This window comes from Monodelphis domestica, chromosome 2 (assembly GCF_027887165.1).
Source record: "Monodelphis domestica isolate mMonDom1 chromosome 2, mMonDom1.pri, whole genome shotgun sequence".
Taxonomy (NCBI): domain Eukaryota; kingdom Metazoa; phylum Chordata; class Mammalia; order Didelphimorphia; family Didelphidae; genus Monodelphis; species Monodelphis domestica.
Window position 1 is genome coordinate 134,656,780 of NC_077228.1, and position 21,286 is coordinate 134,678,065.

Below are 21,286 nucleotides of genomic sequence, written 5' to 3' on the forward strand. Positions count from 1 at the left end.
AAAATGTTTTGTAATTGTGTTCATATAATTCTTTTGTTTGACTTGGCAAATAGATTCCCAGGTATTTTATATTGTTTAGAGTGATTTTTAAATGGAATTTTTCTTTCTAACTCTTGCTGCTGGACTTTGTTGGTAGGGATTTACATGGATTTATTTTGTAAATTGTAAATTTGTAAAAAAAAAAAAGGATTATTTGTATCTTGCAATTTTACTAAAAGTATTAGTTATTTAAACTAGTTTTTTAGTTGATTCTCCAAGTATATCATCATATCATCTGCAAAGAGTGATAATTTAGTTTTTTCATTGCCTACTTTAATTCCTTCAATTTTTTTCTTTCCTTATTGATAAAACTAGCATTTCTAATACAATATTAAATAATAGTGGTGATAATGGCATCTTTGCTTTACCCCTGATCTTTTTGGGAAAGCTTCTAACATCCCCATTGCAGATGATACCACTAAAGGTTTTAGATAGATACTACTTATTTTAAGGAATGACCCATTTATTTCTAAGCTCTCTGGTGTTTTAGATAGGAATGGGTGTTATATATCACTCTCATTTTACAAAAGAGGAAGAGGAGACAGACAGGGATCACACCATTATTAAGTATCTAAGGTGGAATCTGAACTCAGGTCTACCATACTCCAGGCCCTGTGTTCAACCTTTAGCATCATTCTTCTCTTCCCCCTTAGACTATGAGCTCCTGTTAGGCAAGGACTACCTTTTGTAACCCCAGGATGCAACACAGTGATTGACACATAGTAGGTGCTCAACAAATATTTACTGACTGCTAATGTAGCCATCAGTGCAAGTGATTACAATACAATTGCTAAACTCCAAGTAAACTGCTGTAGTAACAGGAATCATGTCTTATTATTCAAGGACAGTGTATTATTAGTCTGTACATGTTTCTCAAATATCTATTACGGAGATATTAGCAATGTTCTGTGGCATAATATTGGTTGGGAAAAATATTCTGAATACACAGTACATTATCTACAAAAATAATTTAACAAATACTTGTTGAATGACCAAATGAATGATATTCATGATAACAATACTGAAGTCACATGTAGGCTGGTTAGTTATTTGATTTTTTTTCATAGTCTGACTGTCCCTAACCTCACTAGAAGTACTTGCTCTACTGATGGTAGGCCAGGAATGTCACCTACAACATTCTTTTTAATATTGTATAGCAGAGATAATAGCCTGAACCAGATTAAAATGTAATTGGAAAATGTTTAAAACCAACTAAATAAAAATACAATAAAACAAAGATAATGTTACTTTGTAATTTTCAGTACATAGCCTATAGGGATCTATTTCTATTTTGAGTTACATCATTTGCTGTACATAATCTTTGGATATTTGTCCAAAAAATAAAAATCTTTTCTTCCATTAATTCCAAAGTATCTTTAACATGAGTGCCTAAAAGTAATTTTTTAAACCCTTATCTGTCTTAGAATCACTATAAGTTACTGCCTGACTACAGTGGTTGAGGGGACATGACAGAGGAGAGACTCTAAACGAACACTCTAATGCAAATATTAACAACATGGCAATGGGTTCGAATCAAGAACACATGTGATACCGAGGGGAATCACGCGTCGGCTATGGAGGGTGGGGGGGGGGGGGGGAGGAAAAGAAAATGATCTTTGTCTTTAATGAATAATGCTTGGAAATGATCAAATAAAATATTATAAAATTAAAAAAAAAATCACTATAAGTTATTGGTTCCAAGACAGAAGAGCAGAAAGACGCTAGGCAGTTGGGGTTAAGTGACTTGCCTAAGGTCACACAGCTAGGAAACATCTGAGGCCAGATTGGAATCCCAGGTCCTCCTGACTCTAGGACTGGCTCTCAATCCACTGAGCCACCTAGCTGCCGGTAGGAATATTTTACATACAAGTAGCTTGTGACTTTGGAGTTGATGACTTCAAAAACCCTTTCCAATTCTAAGATTCTGTGATCCTTTTCAAAGGAATCTGGCAACCAAGAAATAGAAAAGTTTTTTTAAATTCTGGATTACAATTAAAAGTATCAAAGTCATCTTGCAAAAATTTCTTTTTATTTTCATTCATTCATTCATTCATTCATTCATTCATTCATTCATTCATTCATTCATTCATTCATTCATTCATTTATTTGCTTTTTTGTTTGTTTGTTTGTTTTAGGGCCCTTACCTTCCATCTTGGAACCAATACATAGTATTGGTTCCAAGGTAGAAGAGTGGTAAGGGCTAGGCAATGGGGTTAAGTGACTTGCCCAGGGTCACTCAGCTGGGAAGTGTCTGAGGACAGGTTTGAACCTAGGCCCTCCCATCTCTAGGTCTGGCTCTCAGTCCACTGAGCTACCCAGCTGCCCCCCCAAAATTTATTTTTAAAACTGTGTAAGTAAATATTTAGGGTACCTTTGCCTCAGTCCATCTTGGAAAGACTCAACATAGAGGAGTCATGGAGCCAGCATCCTGGTCCAGTCAGCATCAATGTACCAGTGTGACAGAAGCCAGATGGCAAGCCATTGGCCTATGGAAAGATCCAGGGCCAAGAGGAAGGAGTGGAAGTTTTGAAAAGCCAACCTGGGAAGTGGAGGGAGCCTCTTTTGCTCTCAACTCTCTGGCTGGGCTGACTGTAACTGTTAAGACAGCACATATCTAGAGATTGTCAAGGCCCGGAGTGCTGGCTTGACCTGGAGGATTAGATTTTTTTTTACCTAAAGTTAAAAGGCAGAAACCTATTTCTCTCTTTCTCTTTACTAATAAATGTTTATAAAACTAGTAATAAGCCTGTACATTAATTTTTACTTATAACAGATCAACAGACAAGAGAAGAATTTATGACCAAACAAGAGATAGCAAGGATTACAAGATAGTAAATGTTTAATTTTGATTACATTCAATATTTAAAAATTTTTATGAACAAGGCTAATGCAGCCAAGATTAGAAGGAAAACAGGAAATTGGGGGGGAAATATTTTTATGCCAAGTTTTTCTAATAAAGGTCTTATTAATTCTTAAATACATATAGAATTTAGTCTAATTTATGAACTAGGACATCACCCCCCAATTGACAAATGGTCAAATTGTATGAATAGGCATTTCTTAGTAACAGAAAACAAAGCTATCTATAGTCATATGAAAAAAATGCTGTAAATCATACTGATTAGAGAAATGCACATTAAAACAAGTATGAGATACCACTTCATACATACCTGTCAGAATGGCTAATATGATAGGAAAGGGAAATGACAAATGTAGGAGGGAAAGTTGAAAAACTGAGATATTAATGTACTACTGGTATTCAACCATTCTAGAGTGGGGTGTATGGGGTGTTCAGGGAGGGGTAGTATCTCTGGTATGGAGGGCTTGTCATGCCCTCCTAGGGCAGCTCTCCAGCCTCTGACCCCCATCTGACACCCAGTTCTCACTTGTGGCTCCCAGTAGCTGCTAGCATGCTGCAGCGGCGACACCACAGGCAATGGCTTCGACAGGCCGGCTAAACATCGACCCCTGGTGAACCAGGGCTTTGCTCACCCAGCATGTGAAGACTGCTTCAGCAGAACAGGTGGAAGAAACCATTAAGAAGGTTCAACGGCTGAGATGGTGACGCAGCAAGGCACTGTGGAGTGCTTAGGGCATGTTGGAACACAAAAGACAACACGGCCATCCAATGCAGCTGAGGAAGTCTCCAGGTGAAACAATTTTTCGTGCCACTGGACCCAGGCTTCCAACGCCGAGAGAGTCTCTGTGCATCGGCTTTTCCACTTAAATCTCCTTCACGCACAAGTATCTTTGTGCACACTCATCTATCCTAATCCCATCCACCCTATTCAAGACCTGCGGCGATGGGGGAGTGGCGACGCAACAGGTGGAGGTGACCACTGGCAGTTGTCACGATCCTGCACGTAGGCGGCCCATGAACCAGTGGTCACTCGGCCCTGTAGGGCAGCAGGGACGTTCGGCAGCATCCTGGGCAACTGAGCAGCCCTCTCTAGGACAGCACTGCTCACCCTAATCAAGGGAGGGGACTAGAAAAGGTGTCCCAAACATTGCCTGCCCTACAAACACCCGGTCAGCACAACGTGGCTGGCAGGTCATCCCTTTAAGCGGTCGAAATCAAAAGAAACAAAATACAAAGAAACTCCTACTAGGAGCATGGAACATCAGAACATTACTTGAAAGAGAGAATACCCCAAGCCCTGAGAGAAGAACAGCTCTAATCGGTAAAGAACTGGCGCAATATAACATCGACATCGCAGCATTAAGTGAAACACACTTACCAGAAGAGGGTTCACTCAGCGAACCCACCACTGGATACACCTTCTTCTGGAAAGGTAGAGCCTCAAATGAAGACAGAATCCATGGTGTTGGCCTGGCTATCAAGACCAGTTTGCTCAAACAACTGCCAGACTTGCCTGTGGGCATCAACGAGAGGCTCATGAAGATCCGTTTGCCTCTCAGCAAAGACCGGTATGCCACAATCATCAGTGCATATGCTCCAACACTGACCAGCACAGAGGAGATCATCGAGCAGTTCTACTCTGACCTGAGTGCCATCCTGCACTCAGTGCCCACAAATGACAAGCTGATACTACTGGGAGACTTCAACGCCCACCTTGGCCAAGACCATGAAAGATGGAAAGGAGTGCTCGGCAAACATGGCGTGGGCAAAATGAACAACAACGACCTACTACTACTCAGCAAATGCTCAGAGTTCGAACTCACCATCACAAACACTGTGTTCAGAATGGTGAACAAATATAAAACAACGTGGATACACCCATGAACAAAACAGTGGCATCTCATTGACTACATCATTGTACACCGGCGAGATATCCAGGATGTAAAGATCACCAGAGCCATGAGAAGAGCTGAATGCTGGACAGACCACCGATTGGTTAGAGCGACTCTTCAAATATGCATTGCGCCTCGCCATCCAAAATGTGCCCAGACATTTCGTGTATTTTACAGCGTGAGTCTTCTTAGAGATCCATCTTATTTGCAAACATTCCAGTCCTTCCTGGACGACAAGCTGTCTGCCAAGGGACCACTCACTGGAAGCTCAACCGAGAAATGGAACCAGTTCAGAGACGCAGTGAACAAAACATCAAAGGCAGTCCTAGGCTCCAAACAATGCAACCACCAGGACTGGTTCAACGAGAACAACACTGCTATTGAAAACCTATTGAGCAAAAAGAACAAAGCCTTTATGGAGTGGCAAAATAACCCAAACTCTGCTCCTAAAAAGGACAGATTCAAGTCTCTCCAAGCCACGGCGCAGCGTGAGATCAGGAAGATGCAAGACTGATGGTGGGGAAAAAAGGCAGAAGAAATCCAGCGTTTTGCTGATACGAAAACTACAAAAAATTTTTCAGTGCCCTCAAGACTGTCTATGGGCCATTAAAACCCACCACCAATCCCTTGCTATCCTCTGACAGTGACACTCTCATAAAAGATAAAAAAAGGCATCAGCAAGAGGTAGAAAGAACACTTCAGTCAGCTTCTCAACCGACCCTCTTCAGTCGACCAAAGTGCCCTTGACCAGATCCCCCAAAACCGCACCATTGAACAACTTGACATCCCTTCTTCAATAGAGGAAGTCCAAAAAGCCATTCAACAAATGAGTGCAGGCAAGGTACCCGGGTAAAGATGGGATCCCAACCGAGGTGTACAAGGCCTTAAATGGAAAGGCGCTCCAGGCATTCCACATAGTGCTGACCAGCATATGGGAAGAGGAAGACATGCCCCCAGAACTGAGAGATGCCTCCATTGTAGCCCTATACAAGAACAAAGGAGCACGAGCAGCCTGTGACAACTACAGAGGCATCTCACTACTCTCCACAGCTGGAAAGATCCTCGCCCGTGTTAATACTCAACAGACTCCTGTCATCTGTTTCAGAGCAGAACCTGCCTGAATCACAATGTGGCTTCTGACCAGATCGCAGCACCATTGACATGGTCTTCACGGTGAGGCAAATGCAGGAAAAATGCCTTGAGCAGAACCCAAGTCTCTACATTGTCTTCATAGACCTAACAAAGGCTTTCGACACAGTGAGCAGGGATGCATTGTGGGTGATCCTTAGCAAGCTCGGTTGCCCAGCAAAATTTGTCAAACTGATCCAGCTCTTTCATGTTGACATGACAGGGGAAGACCTATCTGGTGGAGAGACTTCCGATCACTTCACCATCTCCAATGGTGTGAAACAAGGCTGTGTCCTCACTCCGGTACTATTCAACCTATTTTTCACCCAAGTATTATGACATACTGTGATGGATCTAGACCTGGGCGTCCACATCAAATACCGACTGGATGGCTCACTATTTGACCTTCGCCGCCTGACTGCAAAAACAAAGACAACAGAGAGACTCATCCTGGAAGCTCTCTTTGCAGATGACTGTGCTCTCATGGCCCACCAAGAAAATCATCTTCAAACCATTGTGGACAGGTTCTCTACTGCAACAAAACTGTTTGGCCTGACTATCAGCCTCGGCAAAACAGAGGTGCTGTTCCAACCCGCACCAGGGAGGCCAACTAACCAGCTGTGCATTACAATCGACAGCACGCAGCTTTCTAACATCAAAACTTTCAAGTACCTGGGCAGCACCATCGCCAACGACGGGTCCCTAGCCCACGAGATTAATGCCAGGATCCAAAAGGCCAGCCAGGCACTCGGGTGGCTGCACTCCAAAGTCCTCCAACACAGCGGTGTAAGCACTGCGACAAAACTCAAAGTGTATAACACAGTGGTCCTCAGCTCGCTCCTGTACGGTTGTGAAACATGGACACTGTACCAGAAGCACATGAAACAGCTGAAGCAATTCCACCAACGCTCCCTCCTGTCAATCATGAGGATCCGATGGCAGGACCGAATCACCAACCAGGAAGTCCTCGACAGAGCCAACTCCACCAGCATCGAAGTCCTGGTCCTCACAACCCAGCTGTGATGGTCTGGACATGTCATCCGCATGGACCCACAGCAAATACCAAGACAGGTATTCTATGGTGAACTGTCAGCTGGACTCAGGAAACAAGGCCGACCAAAGAAAAGATTCAAGGATCAGCTAAAGTCCAACTTGAAGTGGGTTGGCATTACACCAAAGCAACTAGAACTTGCTGCCTCTGTCAGAAGCACCTGGCGAACCCACATTAACCATGCCGCCACCACCTTTGAAGATGAACGACGTCGACATCTTGCCACTGCACGTGAACACCGACACCAGGCCACAACTGCACCTCCCGTAACAACTGGCATCCCATGCTCCATGTGCCACAAACACTGCGCCTCAGTCTTTGGACTTCAAAGCCACATGAGGGTACATCAATAGATGATAATGCACAAAGACAATTGTCATTCTCGGTCACCGAGAGACTACCACTAATGAGAGAGCAACTTGGAACTATGCCCAAAGAACTATAAAACTGTCCATACATTCTGACATTTAATAGTACAAAAACATTTATAGTAGTTCTTTTTGTGGTGGTAAGAGTTGGAAATTGAAAGTATGCTCATCATTTGGGGAAAAGGTTGAACAACCTGATGGAATACTACTGTGCTATAAAAAATGATGAGAAGGATAGCTTAAAAAAAAATACCTGGGAAGGTTTACATAAACTGATATAAAGTGAAACGAGAGAACCAGGAGATTATACGTAGTAACAGCAATATTGTATGATGAATGTGAATTTCTTAGCTACTTTGATCAATACAATGTTTCAAGAAAATTCTTGAAGGACTTAATATTTAAAAAATGGTATCTACTTCTAGAGAAATGATGGTGTCTGAATGCAGACTGAAGCATAAATTTTCACCTTTTTTTGCAACATGGCTAATATGGAAATGTTTTGCATGATTTCACATGTGAAACTGATATTATATTTCTTGCCTTCATAATGGATGAAGAGGGGAGAGAATTCAGAACCTGACATATAAAAAAATTAATGTTTTTATAATTAGAAAAAAATTTAATTTAAAAAACTAACCTTTCTCTGGATGCTTCATCTGGAATACCCAAACAAATTTCTCTGTCAAACCTTCCTGCTCGTCTCAATGCTGGGTCCAGTGAGTCTGGTCTATTGGTAGCTCCAATGACTAGGACTTGAGCTGTATCAGCCAGATTATTCAGGTCTAAAAGAAAAAGAAATAGTCAAGGAACTGGGGAAAACAATAACCTTTTGGATTTACCTGAAAGATTTTGTTTCAAAATAAACAAGTGAGGCTGGTCCAGAAAGAGCCTTCTGATTCCAGGAAACAATGTTGTTTTTCATTATTTAACCTTGACCATTCTATAGAGATTTCACCTAACTACATTACTTCATCCATCTTCACAATATCTGTGTAGAAATGTGCAGCTATTATTCCCATTTCTAGAAAACCTAAAGCAGAGAGGTTAAATGATACAGTTCTAAGTCCAGTAGTGAGCCTTTCCTTCCAAACAGTGGGAATTCTCATATATGATAATTTGACATTTTTGCAATGTGCTTATTATTTCACATTTTATCTTGCACTAGATTGTGAGGTTAGGTAGTAGTAAGCATGAAGATAAGATTTATATATTTTACTTCATTTGTTTTTCTTGAATCTTCAATTTACTAGTGCTATGCTTTATAATGATTTGATCAGGAAGTTTGCTATGCTTTATAATGATTAATCAGGAAGTTCAACAATTTATTTAATCACTAGCATAAAAAGACCTTTACACCAAGACACTCCAGCTTGCTCTGAAAAGAGTTGAGGAAAATGCCCCCCTCTCTTGGTCCAGAATAATACATTGGCTGTGGGGCACGAAGACAGGTTGATTACTTTTACTGAACTGCTTTCCCTCTACCCTCCTCTTTATTTTTTTAATCTTTGTTAAAAGGGTGGATAGAGGGATAGAGCCATACTTACAGGCAATATAAAAATTAGATATCAAAAAAATATGGAAAAACAAAAACAAAGGTACTCCTTTAAACATCATTATCACCCTCATTCTTCTAAAAGAAATAAAATTAGGGGTAAGGAAATCAAATAGAATTGGGATTTGGCTTTAGTTTCTTCACATTTTTAGAGGAAAAAATTTTATATTTTTCTCAAAACTGATTTCAGATTAAGGCTAGTTTGATTTATGAAATATTTTGGAACAAAATAAAGCTTTACTGCTTTCTGAAACAGTATCGAAGTTAGTTAACCAAACAGCAGAAATATCAGGGAGATCTGTTTTAATTAATAAAAAACTATTTGAAATTAACATAAACAAAAGGGTACTCTAAGTACTTGAAAACAAAGATAACTTTTTTAAAGTATTTAAGTATTCTCCACTAAAAATATCACCAAAAGTACTTGGGCCTTTGCACTCTCCTCATCCTCCTAACCTAACTAGCATTTGCCATCATTGACTGGAACCTCCTCCTAAGACAGGCTCTTCTTTTAAGGCATTCTGACACACCTTCTAGTTCTTCTACATATATGATTATCTCTCCTCAATTCAATTCAACATTCAATTAAAAAAAAAATCCAAAACCCTTATCTTCTTTCTTAGAATCAATATTAAGGGTCAGTTCCAAGGCAGAAGAGCAGTAATGGACTAGGCAATTGGGGCTTAGTGATTTGCCCAGAGTCACATAGCTAGAATGTGTCTGAGGCCATATTTGAACCCAGGTCCTTCTGACTCCAGGCCTGGTGCTCTATCCCGAGCCACCTAGCTACCCCAACAAATATTTATTATTAACTTATGTGAAGATATTAATAGGCAATGAAGATTGAAAAAAGAATCATATAGTCCTTGCCTTCAAAGTCATATTACTTGAGGATTCATCCATAATATGAATAGAAAAGTAAAACAAAAATGTAATTTACTATAATAATCAAATTACTTGGATATTCCAACTAAAATTTTAATAGGCAAATAAATGGTATGTCCATCAGGACACAGGAGAGAAAAGTGCTTAGAGACACGAATAAAACTGGTTCAGGTACTGAAGGACCAGATCACTAAAATTGGTCAAGTTTCTTCAAGTACCAGGAACATGGCATTTTATCATTCTCTCACACCCCCACTGCCAAAATGCCTAGCTGAATATAACAATCACGGGTGCCACATGACCAGGAATAGAGCTACATTCCGTCTAGGTTTTGCCAAAGGTTACACAATGCAAAAAGGCTCAGGGCTGATTATTTTGGGAATGGGGTGGGGGTGGGGGGATGAAGGGAAAAGTTACTCAGAAACGTAGACAGTTCAACGGATCAAAATCTACATTAAAACATCATTGAGGAACAGTCTCTTAAATCCTCCTGGAAGTCAAATCATATTCATTCTTACTCTTATCAAGTGCGAGAACTTCTCTCATATATACCTTATTCTACTCGTCAACCTATTATTTAACACACTCTCATTCCTTCTCCATGCATAATAACAAACCTCAGAATTTAATAAGGATTTCTTATACAAACATATGTACATACTATATGACTTAAGCTTACCAAAGCTACCAGAATTACTATTCTTGTACTTTAGGGCCATTATTAATAAATGTTCATGAAACAAAGAGAAGCAGTAGTCTAACACAGATATGACTTCTCACAAGGAAGAATTCCAGGCAAATATTGATGAAGGGACTTATGTCTGGCACAAAACAATGTAAAGAGTCATACTATCCCTTCTAAGAAAGAAAATGAGCATGATTGGGTGAACTGCTGTGAGACTTTTATGCTGTCTGGCAACATGGTGCAGATTTAGTGAGTAACTGAAAATTTTTATCTTACATATTTTTCTGCCTTTTTCCCCCTGATTGCCAATTGTGTGTTGAGTTCATGTAAAAGAAGGTTCTACTTAATTTTTTAAATTGTATAATTTTCTGATCAGCTTAAAAGTATACTTTGAAAATTGATTGAGGTTCAGAGATGCTAGACTTTTTAAGTGATATGCCTTATGCTGTCATGTCTAATGGAAAAGATAAATAAAGATAAATGGATTTGAAGTCACAAAAACTGGGTTTAAGACCTTATTATACAGATGACTAGTAGTATAACTGGGCAAATCACTTCATTTCTTTAAGTTTCAGTTTTTGTGATGGATAAAAATGAAGATAACACTAGTAAAAAAACCACCTTCAGAGAGTTATTGAGAATCAATTATTATAATTTAATGTATTTTGATATTGTGTGCAGCACTATAATTACGAACTATAGTCTTAATGATTCCCAGTATGGAATCTTAAGAGTAAACTCTCTTCAGAAAGATGTGTTAAGATTTAAAAGCCAAAAGAACACAGGAAACAGGTAATCCAAAAAAAAAAAGTTAGCAAGATCCACTCTTTTAAAATCACACAAAGCTATATCAGAATGGGGATTATCTAGTAATAGTAAAAATTTATATCTTTAAAAAATATCTTTCAAGTAAATATTTATTTAAAACTTACCATCCATGCAGACTAGGAGCTGGGCCACAATTCTCCGTTCCATGTCTTTTGAAGCAACTTCTCTTTTGGGAGTGATAGCATCAATTTCATCAATAAAAAGGATGCAAGGTGCATTTGACTAAAAATAAGAATGCCATCATTTAATGAAGAAATCAGTCATACAAAGGTATACTATAACAATTTGTAAAAACTCATATCATTAAAAATTTAAAAGTTTTAAGATCTAACATTAATACCAGTATCTTTGACCCAAAGGGATTCTAGATGGTTCTGAAGAAACTTAAAAAGGAATACAAGCAGATATAGTTAAAAAAAACCAAAAAACTAGATTTCAATAAAATAAACTTTTATTAAGCACCTACTATGTGATAAGCACAGTTAAAGATTAAAAAAAAAACAATGACCCAAAAGAGAAGACAATCTACATAAATAGGTACAAAATAAATATAAAGTATATTTGAGTTCATGGGTCTCATTTTAGAGAGAAAAGGTATATAAAATTGAAATTTGCTGTGCAAAGCTAATATTTAATTATTAATACTAGGCCTAAAGGTGGGAGGTGGTAGCTGCAATAGGTTAAAGATAGAAGAGGGTTTGTGGATAACAATGTTAGCCCAGTGCCTGAAACAGAGAAGTAATTAGTAAATACAAAAATCACAAATAGGACACATCTTATTTAAAATAAAAGCCTTGCTATTTGTTGTCTAGTTCTCTTCTATTACCAATATTTCACACACAAAGATGGAAACTTCAGCTAAGTTGGGTGACTTCTAGTAAAATCCCAGGCAGGATTCAAATTCAGGTCTTCTTTATTCCATGCCCAATAATCAATTCACTACATGAGATTATATCATCAGAATAGAATCTTTATAAGCCTAGTATATCAAGTTTCTGCTCAGTTACATGGAAAATGAAAGAGGGAGAAGAAATAATAGAAGATATGAGACAGAATCAAAACTGACACAGAAAAATGAAAGGACAAGTATAGTTATGCTACTGGGAAAAAAAAACAATCAGTCATAGTAACTGATCTTATTAAACAAGGATCATTGCAACTCTCATAAGATAAAAAACTCAACCAAGAAGAATGGAAACCTTGAAATTTCATTTGCCTCTCTCTATATAAATATTTCAATTCTACCTTAAATTGTTATACAAATACAAGTCATGTCAGAAAAATAACTGACCACATTCTTCCTACTTATCAGTTCAAGGGCCTGAGTAATACAATCATTTTAACCGCACCTTCTTGTGTGGTTGTACCTTGTACTACTGCCTCCTCCATATTTAATGCGAATTTTCCATCAAATCTAGTAAACTGCCAACTCTCCTATATCTTCCTTTCTCAATTCCATTCATAACATAGTACTTCCAGTTAGGCTGGACATACTCATTAGATATAAATTTTCATTTTTTCAAATAATGAAGAAAAAAGTTTACTTGTCCCCAATTTCCATTCAAGAATGAATAACTGTAATGGTTTAAAAATGAAATAGCCAAATATAGGAACAAACTTTAATTGAATACAAATAATTATTCTTATGTATCTGTCATATTCCTCAGTTGTTTTAAATACTACTAGGCATGAGACGGTTTGCATTTTGCTTTCTTTCCCTATGAAATCCAAAATAAGATATAGAGTAACTTACCACAGCCTGTTCAAAGAGTGCTCTCAGCTGCTGTTCAGATTCCCCTGACAATCCAGACACAATCTCGGTAGCAGCTACTTTAAGAATTGGCAGCTCAAGTTCCTGCATATAAATACAAAAGAATAAAGAAATTAATAAGTTGTAAAACAAATTATTTCCTTCTCACCCAGTCAAAAGAAATAAACTATACTGGCCCAATGCAAATGAAATGCTATAATTAGTAATATTTTTATTCATATTTTTTAGACAGTGCCTAAATTTGTTTTTAATTCTACCACTGGCAGATTGTTTTCATCCCCCAGAAAAGCTGGTCTGAAACCAAAGGAGCTATAATCTTTCCCAAACTCTAGGCTGGCTAACATATACTAAAATATCATTTGTCTAGTGTGAAAGGGAATTTCTTTATCTTAACTTATCAAGTATGCTGGAGTGCCCCACCCTTTAAACTCAATCAGTCAGGAACTTGTGAATCCCCTAGATAAGAGTTTGCACCCTCAGAGGATGGGAAGTAGATCCCACAGGAACTTCCCCATGGGCAGTGCTAGGCAATTTGGAAGCTGTGACTGGTTCCTGTGAAGTGGGAGAGATAGGAAGTGACATGTTAAAAGGAATATGAAAGGTGAGAAGGAGGAGAAGAGTCATTCATTCATTCCTTGGCTCTTCCACAAGGAGACTCTTCTGGGTAAGGAGTATTCTGCATGATTCTGTGCTGGAGGTTTTCTGGATGACTGGAACTGAAGGAAGAGGCTTATACTGGTGAGACCCATATTGAAGAGGTTATTGGACTTACACATGGAGACTGGAAGCTGAGGGAGCTTTTTTTGGAGTTGAGCTGAATTTCTTCAGGTCAACAATTATAAGGTATTTGGCTAGGATATTTAGCTAGGAAATATTTTCTATTTCTAGTTCTTACATTTCTCTATTTTGCTGTATTCATGTTATATTAATTTATTAAGAGCTACTAACATTTTTTTTTACTTAAGAAGTTAATTATTTTTGTAAACTGTGACCACAACAATCTCACTTTTATAACTCTCACATTTAGTCAAAACCTAAATTTAATTGTTACATTAGAGAATAGGAACAGGAGATTGATATGATAAGGCACACCCTCAAAACTGCTCACTTTTAACAAACAAATTTAGGGATTCAGGTGAGAAGAGAGAAAGGGAAGCTATATGAAGTCATTGTACCACTGGCAAAAAATAGGGTAATTATGATCACCTTAAAGGTGACATAATTTCACTGATCACTGTCCTACTAGAAAGTGGAACTTTTCTACTCAGATAATTTTTTTACTCAGAAATTCATCCAGAGGATAAAGCAGTCAGATGACAATTTTGGTCTTCAGTTTGGGTGCTAAGGGTATATAAAAAATGTGAAAGCTAAACTGGAATGCCTCTTACAAATTATCAGAAATTCAGTGAATTTTAAAATAATTTTTAAAAAAAGTTCATTTCTAATTGTCCTTTTCTTGATACCATCATTTAACAAATTAAAGAAGTTCAAAGCAAGAAATAGCAAGTATCAACATTCTGTACCCCAGCAATTGCTTGTGCAAGTAATGTTTTTCCACAACCTGGAGGTCCATGTAAAAGAAATCCTCTAGGTGGTACTACACCAAGGTAACGATATACTTCAGGGTGACGCATATGGATAAGCATCTTGCATATTTCCTGTCAAGAGAAAAGAAGGAAATAATACTGTCATGTAAAGGACTTTACATAAGTTCTTATTTGATTAGCATAACAACCTTGTAAGGTATGCACTACAGGTATGAAAATTTTCAGATGCAGGAGGTTAAGTGATTTGCCCCTAATAATACAACAAATAAAGGATCCAAGATGGAATTTAAATTCCAACCTCACTGACTAACGTCGATACTCTTTCTTATATATCACAGCCTTCACTAAGACAACCAAAGGGAGGAGCAGCTAAGTGGCTCATCAGGCCTGGAGACCAGAGGTCCCAAGTTCAAATCTGGCTTCAGACCCTTTCTAGTTGTGTGACTCTGGGCAAGTCACTTAACCCCAATTGCCTAGTTCTTATTTCTCTTCTGCCTAAGATGGAAGGTAAGAATTTTTAAAAAATAACCAAAGGAAAAAATACATTTAAGTTAAATTAAATGTCCTATTTTTAAAATAAGTAGTCTCTGTCAAACTATAATTCAAATGACCCTAAATCAAGGTTGTGTTTTATATCACTTACTTTTGCCTCTAAAAAAGCAAAGGGTAGGTTGACTAACTCAAGTTCTTATTTGCTATGGATACATATTTCACAGAGGCAAAAAATTCCTTCTATCACTAGCAGCACAACAGGATCAAGTAATTTAGTAACCTACCTTCAGGGTCATATCATTGCCCCCAACATCTTCGAACCTCACAGGTGGAATCTGCAGCTCCAATGATTGAAGTCTGGCTACAAGCAGAAAAGGAGAAGCATGAAGAATTCAGAGCAAGTCAAAAGGAATACCTAATTACCTAATTCTATTTAATAACCTCTACTATGTATATTACTATATTTAAGAAATATTTTCTAGTGTAGGCTTCCTTATACTTTACTCCAACCCCAAAAACCTAAAATCCCAGGGTCTCTCTACCTCTCCCAAGCTAGTTTCTGAAATATCATGCTAAGTATACAGTATTACTACTTACCACACCCATACAAATGTAAACTATTCATTCAGTCTAACCTTTTTTTTGCAAAACATCTTTTATCTCTCTGTCTACTTTCTGAAGATCCTCAGTTTTCTTCTTGGCTTTCTTAAATCTGTTTTTTCTTTTTCCTTCGTCCACTGGAAAAGAATTATCTTTTGGATCCTAGAGAGACACCAAATGAGATAATTTATTTAACATTTATATAAAGTTTTTACTGCTTCCAAAGCATTTCAAGCAGGTTATTTCATTTGATTGATTCTCATTTACTCCTCAAAATATGCATGATTTTTAAAAATCCTTACCTTTTGTCTTACAATCAATATTATGTATTGTTTCCAAGGCAGAAGGAGAGTAAGAGCTAGACAATGGAGGTTAAATGACTTGACCAGAGTCACACAGTTAGGAAGTGTCTAAGGCCAAATTTGAACCCAGGACCCCTCATTTAGAGGCCTCGCTCTCAATCCACTGGGCCTCCCAGCTGCCCTCTTAAAGTCTTGATATCTTTAAAGAACAGTACTGAGAATAATTTTATTTGTTCCTGCCTCTCACATTTTTTCTCTCAGACTTCAAGAGTTCCTGGTTATATTCAAATAAGTAAGAAGAGAACAAAGCAAGCTAAAATTCAAGCATCCAATCTATTTAGTTCTATTACATCTTAATAGATCTTACCTCTCCAAATGTTCCTAACAGAGGTATACTTTCCATGCTTTCTGACCTCCTTGTTCCTCATCTAGGCTCCTTCTGGACCTAAAACCATAGTTCTTAGTTCACCAGCCTAATTTAATTTCAGTTTATAGAGATTCCTATGATATATGCTACAAATTCTGGGCTGACAGACACTGATCCCATTACTTTCTAGGTCTTGTCATGTTTCCTCATTGTAGTTAAATGCTACTTTGCTACCTATGTTTCACTTAACAAGTTACCTTAAAATTCATGTGTTCTTTTATACTAAGAAATATTTTAAAATATTTTAAAAATTATAATATTGTTGAACTTCCATAGCATCCTATCTAATTCCTCATCAGAGAATGGAGGTGATACAGAGTTAAAGTAAGGGATGAAGCAGAATCTATTATGGTTCAACAGAAGTAAAAAAGGCAGGGTTGTCTTCAAATGAAGCAAAAGCAAAAGTAGACCTAAATAAAGAGATAAACAAGGAAACTACATTACTAAAAGGCATCACAGATGATGAATGAATATCAATACTAAATATACATAGGTGTATATATATGCATGTGTGTATATATGTATGTGTGTATGTGTGTGTATGTATGTATGTATGTATGTGTGTATGTATGTATGTGTGTGTGTGTATGTATGTAATGACATCGCATCTAAATTCTTAAAGGAAAAGTTAAATGAAGGCAGCAAGGTAGATCATTAGAGAGTAAGGCTTAGAGATGGGAGGTCCTGGGTTCAAATTTGTCCCCAGACAGTTCCTAGCTGTGTGATCATGGGCAAGTCATTTAACTCCAATTGCTTAGCCCTTGTCTGAAATCACCTTCAGCATACTAGACTCAATAAAGGCTAGTGATACATTTCTTTAACATCATTTCATCTGACATTATGAAGAATCAGATTACAGTGATATTCATTCAAGCCATTTTCTCAATACATCATTTATATAGGATTATTGAAAACTAAAAATTACTATTCAACAAAGCATGGTTTCACAGTCAATAACTTTCCACATGATTAATTAGCAATCAATAAAAGACGATACCGCTAGAACTTGACCCTAAGTACTCTCTAAACCTTGACATGCTAAAGGCAATATAAAAAACTCCTGTTTCTTTTACACAGCAGAAATATCTACCTAAGGGGGCAGCTGGGTGGCTCAGTGGATTAAGAGCCAGGACTAGCAACAGGAGATCTTGGGTTCAAATCTGCCCTCAGACACGTCCCAGCTGTGTGACCCTGGGCAAGTCACTTAACCCCCATTGCCTAGTTCTTATCACTCTTCTGCCTTGGAATATTGGTTCCAAGACGGAAGGTAAGGGTTAAAAACATATATATACACACAACTGAAAAAGCATCCACTGAAGGATAGGGATTCAGAGGACAGTAGCATGCTACTAGAAAATAGGACTAACTTATTAAAATGAACATAACTGTACCTCAAAAATTGGCTTCTTATTGTTAATTTGCTCATCTGAAAGGTCTAAAAAAGCATTCTCTTTTTTTCCAATTGGATTTTTGTCAATAAACCATCCACCTTCAGAAACCCTGGTAAAAGCTGATGCTATCAAAGGGAAGGCATTCTTTGGCACAGAGAGACTATTTTTTTCTTGTTCAATTGCAGGACTTTCTGGTAAAATGTCAGGATTTCCTTTCCGGTACAAAGACAGCAGAGAGTTGTTCATGTGATTTGCAGACTGCAAAAAACATATTACATAAATGAATCCATGAACATTCAGATATATATGATCAACTATATTAACAATGGTCTTACATTGGCATGATACTTCTGTTTATATTAAAATATTAAAATAGAGTGATTTAACAAACAAGTAGCTTACAATAAAAATTCCTTCCTTTATCACTTAATGTCAGTCAACCAAATAAATCTAAAGCTTTTCAACTCTAGGAACCACATCAAAGCTCTGACTTTATGTTTGATATAAAGTAAATTGGGTCCATATAACTGAATTAGTAAGAAGCATCATTTTTTAAGAGCATACAAATTAAGTTCCTCTAACTGAAGTGAGAAAATTAGCTTTTAACAGAAAAGTAACATAAAATTAAAGGTTTGATGTATTTTATGGAATTGACAAAGTTAGTCATATTTAAAAAAAGGCGGGGGAAAAAAAAAGACCCAGTAAAATAACAAGATCTCTGAAGATAGTAATTTAAGTTCAAGTAAAAGTGAAGAAACTCGCTTTATCAATGTTTTTTAAAGTAGCAACATATTAATATTACATATTATTACTAATAACCCAGTCACTCTAAGTTATAAAGTTCTTTCCTATGTCACTTACTTTAACATATGGAACCTTAGGCAAATGTCTTTTGGGGACTTCAGTTCCCTCCTGGTAAAATGAGAGGGCTGGACTAAATAACTTTCAACTACTCTTTTCCCAGGATCTATTTCTCCAAAACTCTGCTATATGCAAAGACTGTCATATCCCATATCTCATAAGATCTTGACTTTGATATTCATGAATTCTGAAATTCATTTTTTCCATCAGAATCCTTTTATCATTCCTTCATTCCTTTTTAGAGCCCACTCTTGACTAACTTCTTTAGCTACCATGTCACAATCAGCCTTTTAACCTAGAGGATCCCTCTGTCCCTATGGCCCCAGAATTTGAAATTTAAAGCTCTTGATTTCTGTTCCTTTGACTTGTGACCCCCTAGACCTGTTCTTCCTAGGACTGTTATTTTCTCCAATCTCTCTCCAATTTAGTCTTTTCCTAGGTCATAACCCCTGTAGTTGGCTTCAGTCTCCCTCCCTTCCTTATCTCTTCCTGGCAGTAAAACAGTTCAGCTCTGTTCTACACTCAAATACTTCTCTTCTTGCCTTCTGAATTTTGGATATAAACACACATAGTAGTATAAATAATCTGATGTATGCTAAGAAAGCATCTAGCAAAATAATATTCAATAAACATCTGTCAATAATAATGCTTGCAAAGCTTTATAATTTTTTAAAAATATGGTACCTAAACTATTTGGCTCACCTGTTGATCTGGGAAATCATCCACATCTGAATCATCATCATCTGTTTTGTTTCCTATATATCTTAAGTAAAGAAAGGAAAAAGTGAAATATTTTTAATAAAATTACTGATAGGGCAATATTTGTGTTTTTTTAAAATATTTTTTTCCCCTCAATTACAGGTACAAACAAGTTTTAACTTTCCTTTTTTGCTTCCCTTGAAAATTTGATCCAAATTCTCTCCCGCTGTCTTTCCCTCTTCTCTCCTGAAGAGGACAAACAATCTGATACAGATTTTATATATGTAATCACATAAAACAGTTTTCCATATCAGTCATTTTGTGGAAGAGAACTCCAAGAACAAAAAAGTGAAATAATTAATTTTGGTCTGTATTCAGATTCCATCAATTTTTTCTCTGGAGAAGACAGCATTTTTCATCATCAAGGATTATCTTAGATAACCGTATTACTAAGAATAGTGAAGTCATTTATGATTGTTCATCATACAATATTCCTGTTCCTTTGTTCAACATTCTCCTGGTTCTACTCACTTTGAATCAGTTTATATAGAATTATCCTGATTTTCCTGAGATCACTCTGTTCATCATTTCTTATAGCATAGTTTCCTATTACAATCATATATTGTTCAGTCATTTCCCAATTGATGGATAGCAATTTTTAATTTTTTGCTCCCATACAAAAAGCTGCCACAAATATTTTTGTATAAATTGGTACTTTTCCCTTTTTGGGGATTTCTGGGATATAGACCTAGTAGCAGTATTGCTAAGCCAAAGGGTAGGCAGTTTTAAAGCCCTTTGGGCATAGTTCCAAATTGCTTTCCAGAATGGCTAGATCAGTTCGTAACTATACCAACATTATATCAATGTCTCAATTTCTCCAAATCCTCTCCAACAGTTATCATTTTCTGTAATATAAACCAATCTAACAGGTGTTAGGTTGTACCTTAGAGTTGTTTTTGGAACATTTTTTTAATATGATTCTAGATAACCTTGATTTCTTTGTTAGAAAATTACCTGTTCATATTCTTTGATCATTTGTCAATTGGAGAATGACTTGTATTTTTATAAGTTTGACTGTTCATTACATATTTGAAAAATGAAACTTTTATCAAAGATATATACTGTAAATTTTTTCCCTCAGTTTTCTGCTTCTCTTCTAATCTTGGTTGCAATTGTTTTGTTTGTGCTTAATTTATTAAGGGTAACATTCTTGAAAAAAGATTTCTACATTACTAAAATTAATATATGAAATGAATAGCCTGACCAAGAGTCATCCGGCATATCTCTTTTTTGAAGTGTTATTATGCTCCAAATTAACTAATCGAAAGAATAATAAAGCAAGAAATAACAAAAGAGAAGGATTTTCTTCTGAGAAGGCTAGGTAGCACAATGGAGTCAGGAAGACCTGAGTTTAAATCTGATCTCAGACATTATACTAGCTTTTTGACCTTGGGCAAGTCATCTAACTTCTCTGTGCCTTAGTTTCCTCATGTATAAAATGGGCAAAAAATCTGGCCTCCTAACATGTCTATGGGTTTATAAAAAGCATTCTGCATACATACTAGGTAGACTCTATATAAAATCATTATTTCCATGAATCTTAGGTATTATTAATAGATGAACAGTGAAATGAAAATAACTAAATCACTTCGTACAAATATAATAACATTGTAAAGAAAAAACAACTTTGAAAAATCTATCTTTTTGATCCACTGATCCAATGACCAACTATCGAAGACCTTAAAAGTATAAAAGTACACCATTATAAATACTATTACCATACTCACCAAAAGACAGAGAGGTAACGGATTTGTGGTGTAGAAACACTATCTTTGGACAAGATAGTAGTGTAGGTTAATTTTGATTGGCTATGATTATCTTACCAGTGTTTTTTCCCCCATAGCT

The 21,286-nt window shown here is 36.9% G+C and overlaps 1 protein-coding gene across 4 annotated transcripts in view; it reads right to left on the minus strand.

Moving 5' to 3' along the window:
- The window catches only part of NVL (nuclear VCP like), a 101,235-nt gene that overhangs the window by 58,772 nt on the left and 21,177 nt on the right, over window positions 1-21,286 (minus strand). For 3 of the 4 annotated variants that reach the window (XM_007481469.3, XM_007481470.3, XM_007481472.3), the window contains exons 5-12: window positions 19,385-19,445; window positions 17,822-18,079; window positions 15,737-15,863; window positions 15,386-15,462; window positions 14,586-14,720; window positions 13,045-13,146; window positions 11,396-11,513; window positions 7,979-8,123 (exon numbers count right to left, since the gene is read on the minus strand). In XM_007481469.3, the coding sequence (XP_007481531.1) occupies window positions 7,979-8,123; window positions 11,396-11,513; window positions 13,045-13,146; window positions 14,586-14,720; window positions 15,386-15,462; window positions 15,737-15,863; window positions 17,822-18,079; window positions 19,385-19,445 (1,023 nt within the window). The remainder of the gene's footprint in view (window positions 1-7,978; window positions 8,124-11,395; window positions 11,514-13,044; window positions 13,147-14,585; window positions 14,721-15,385; window positions 15,463-15,736; window positions 15,864-17,821; window positions 18,080-19,384; window positions 19,446-21,286) is intronic. The other variant, XM_056815993.1, reaches the window with a different exon arrangement.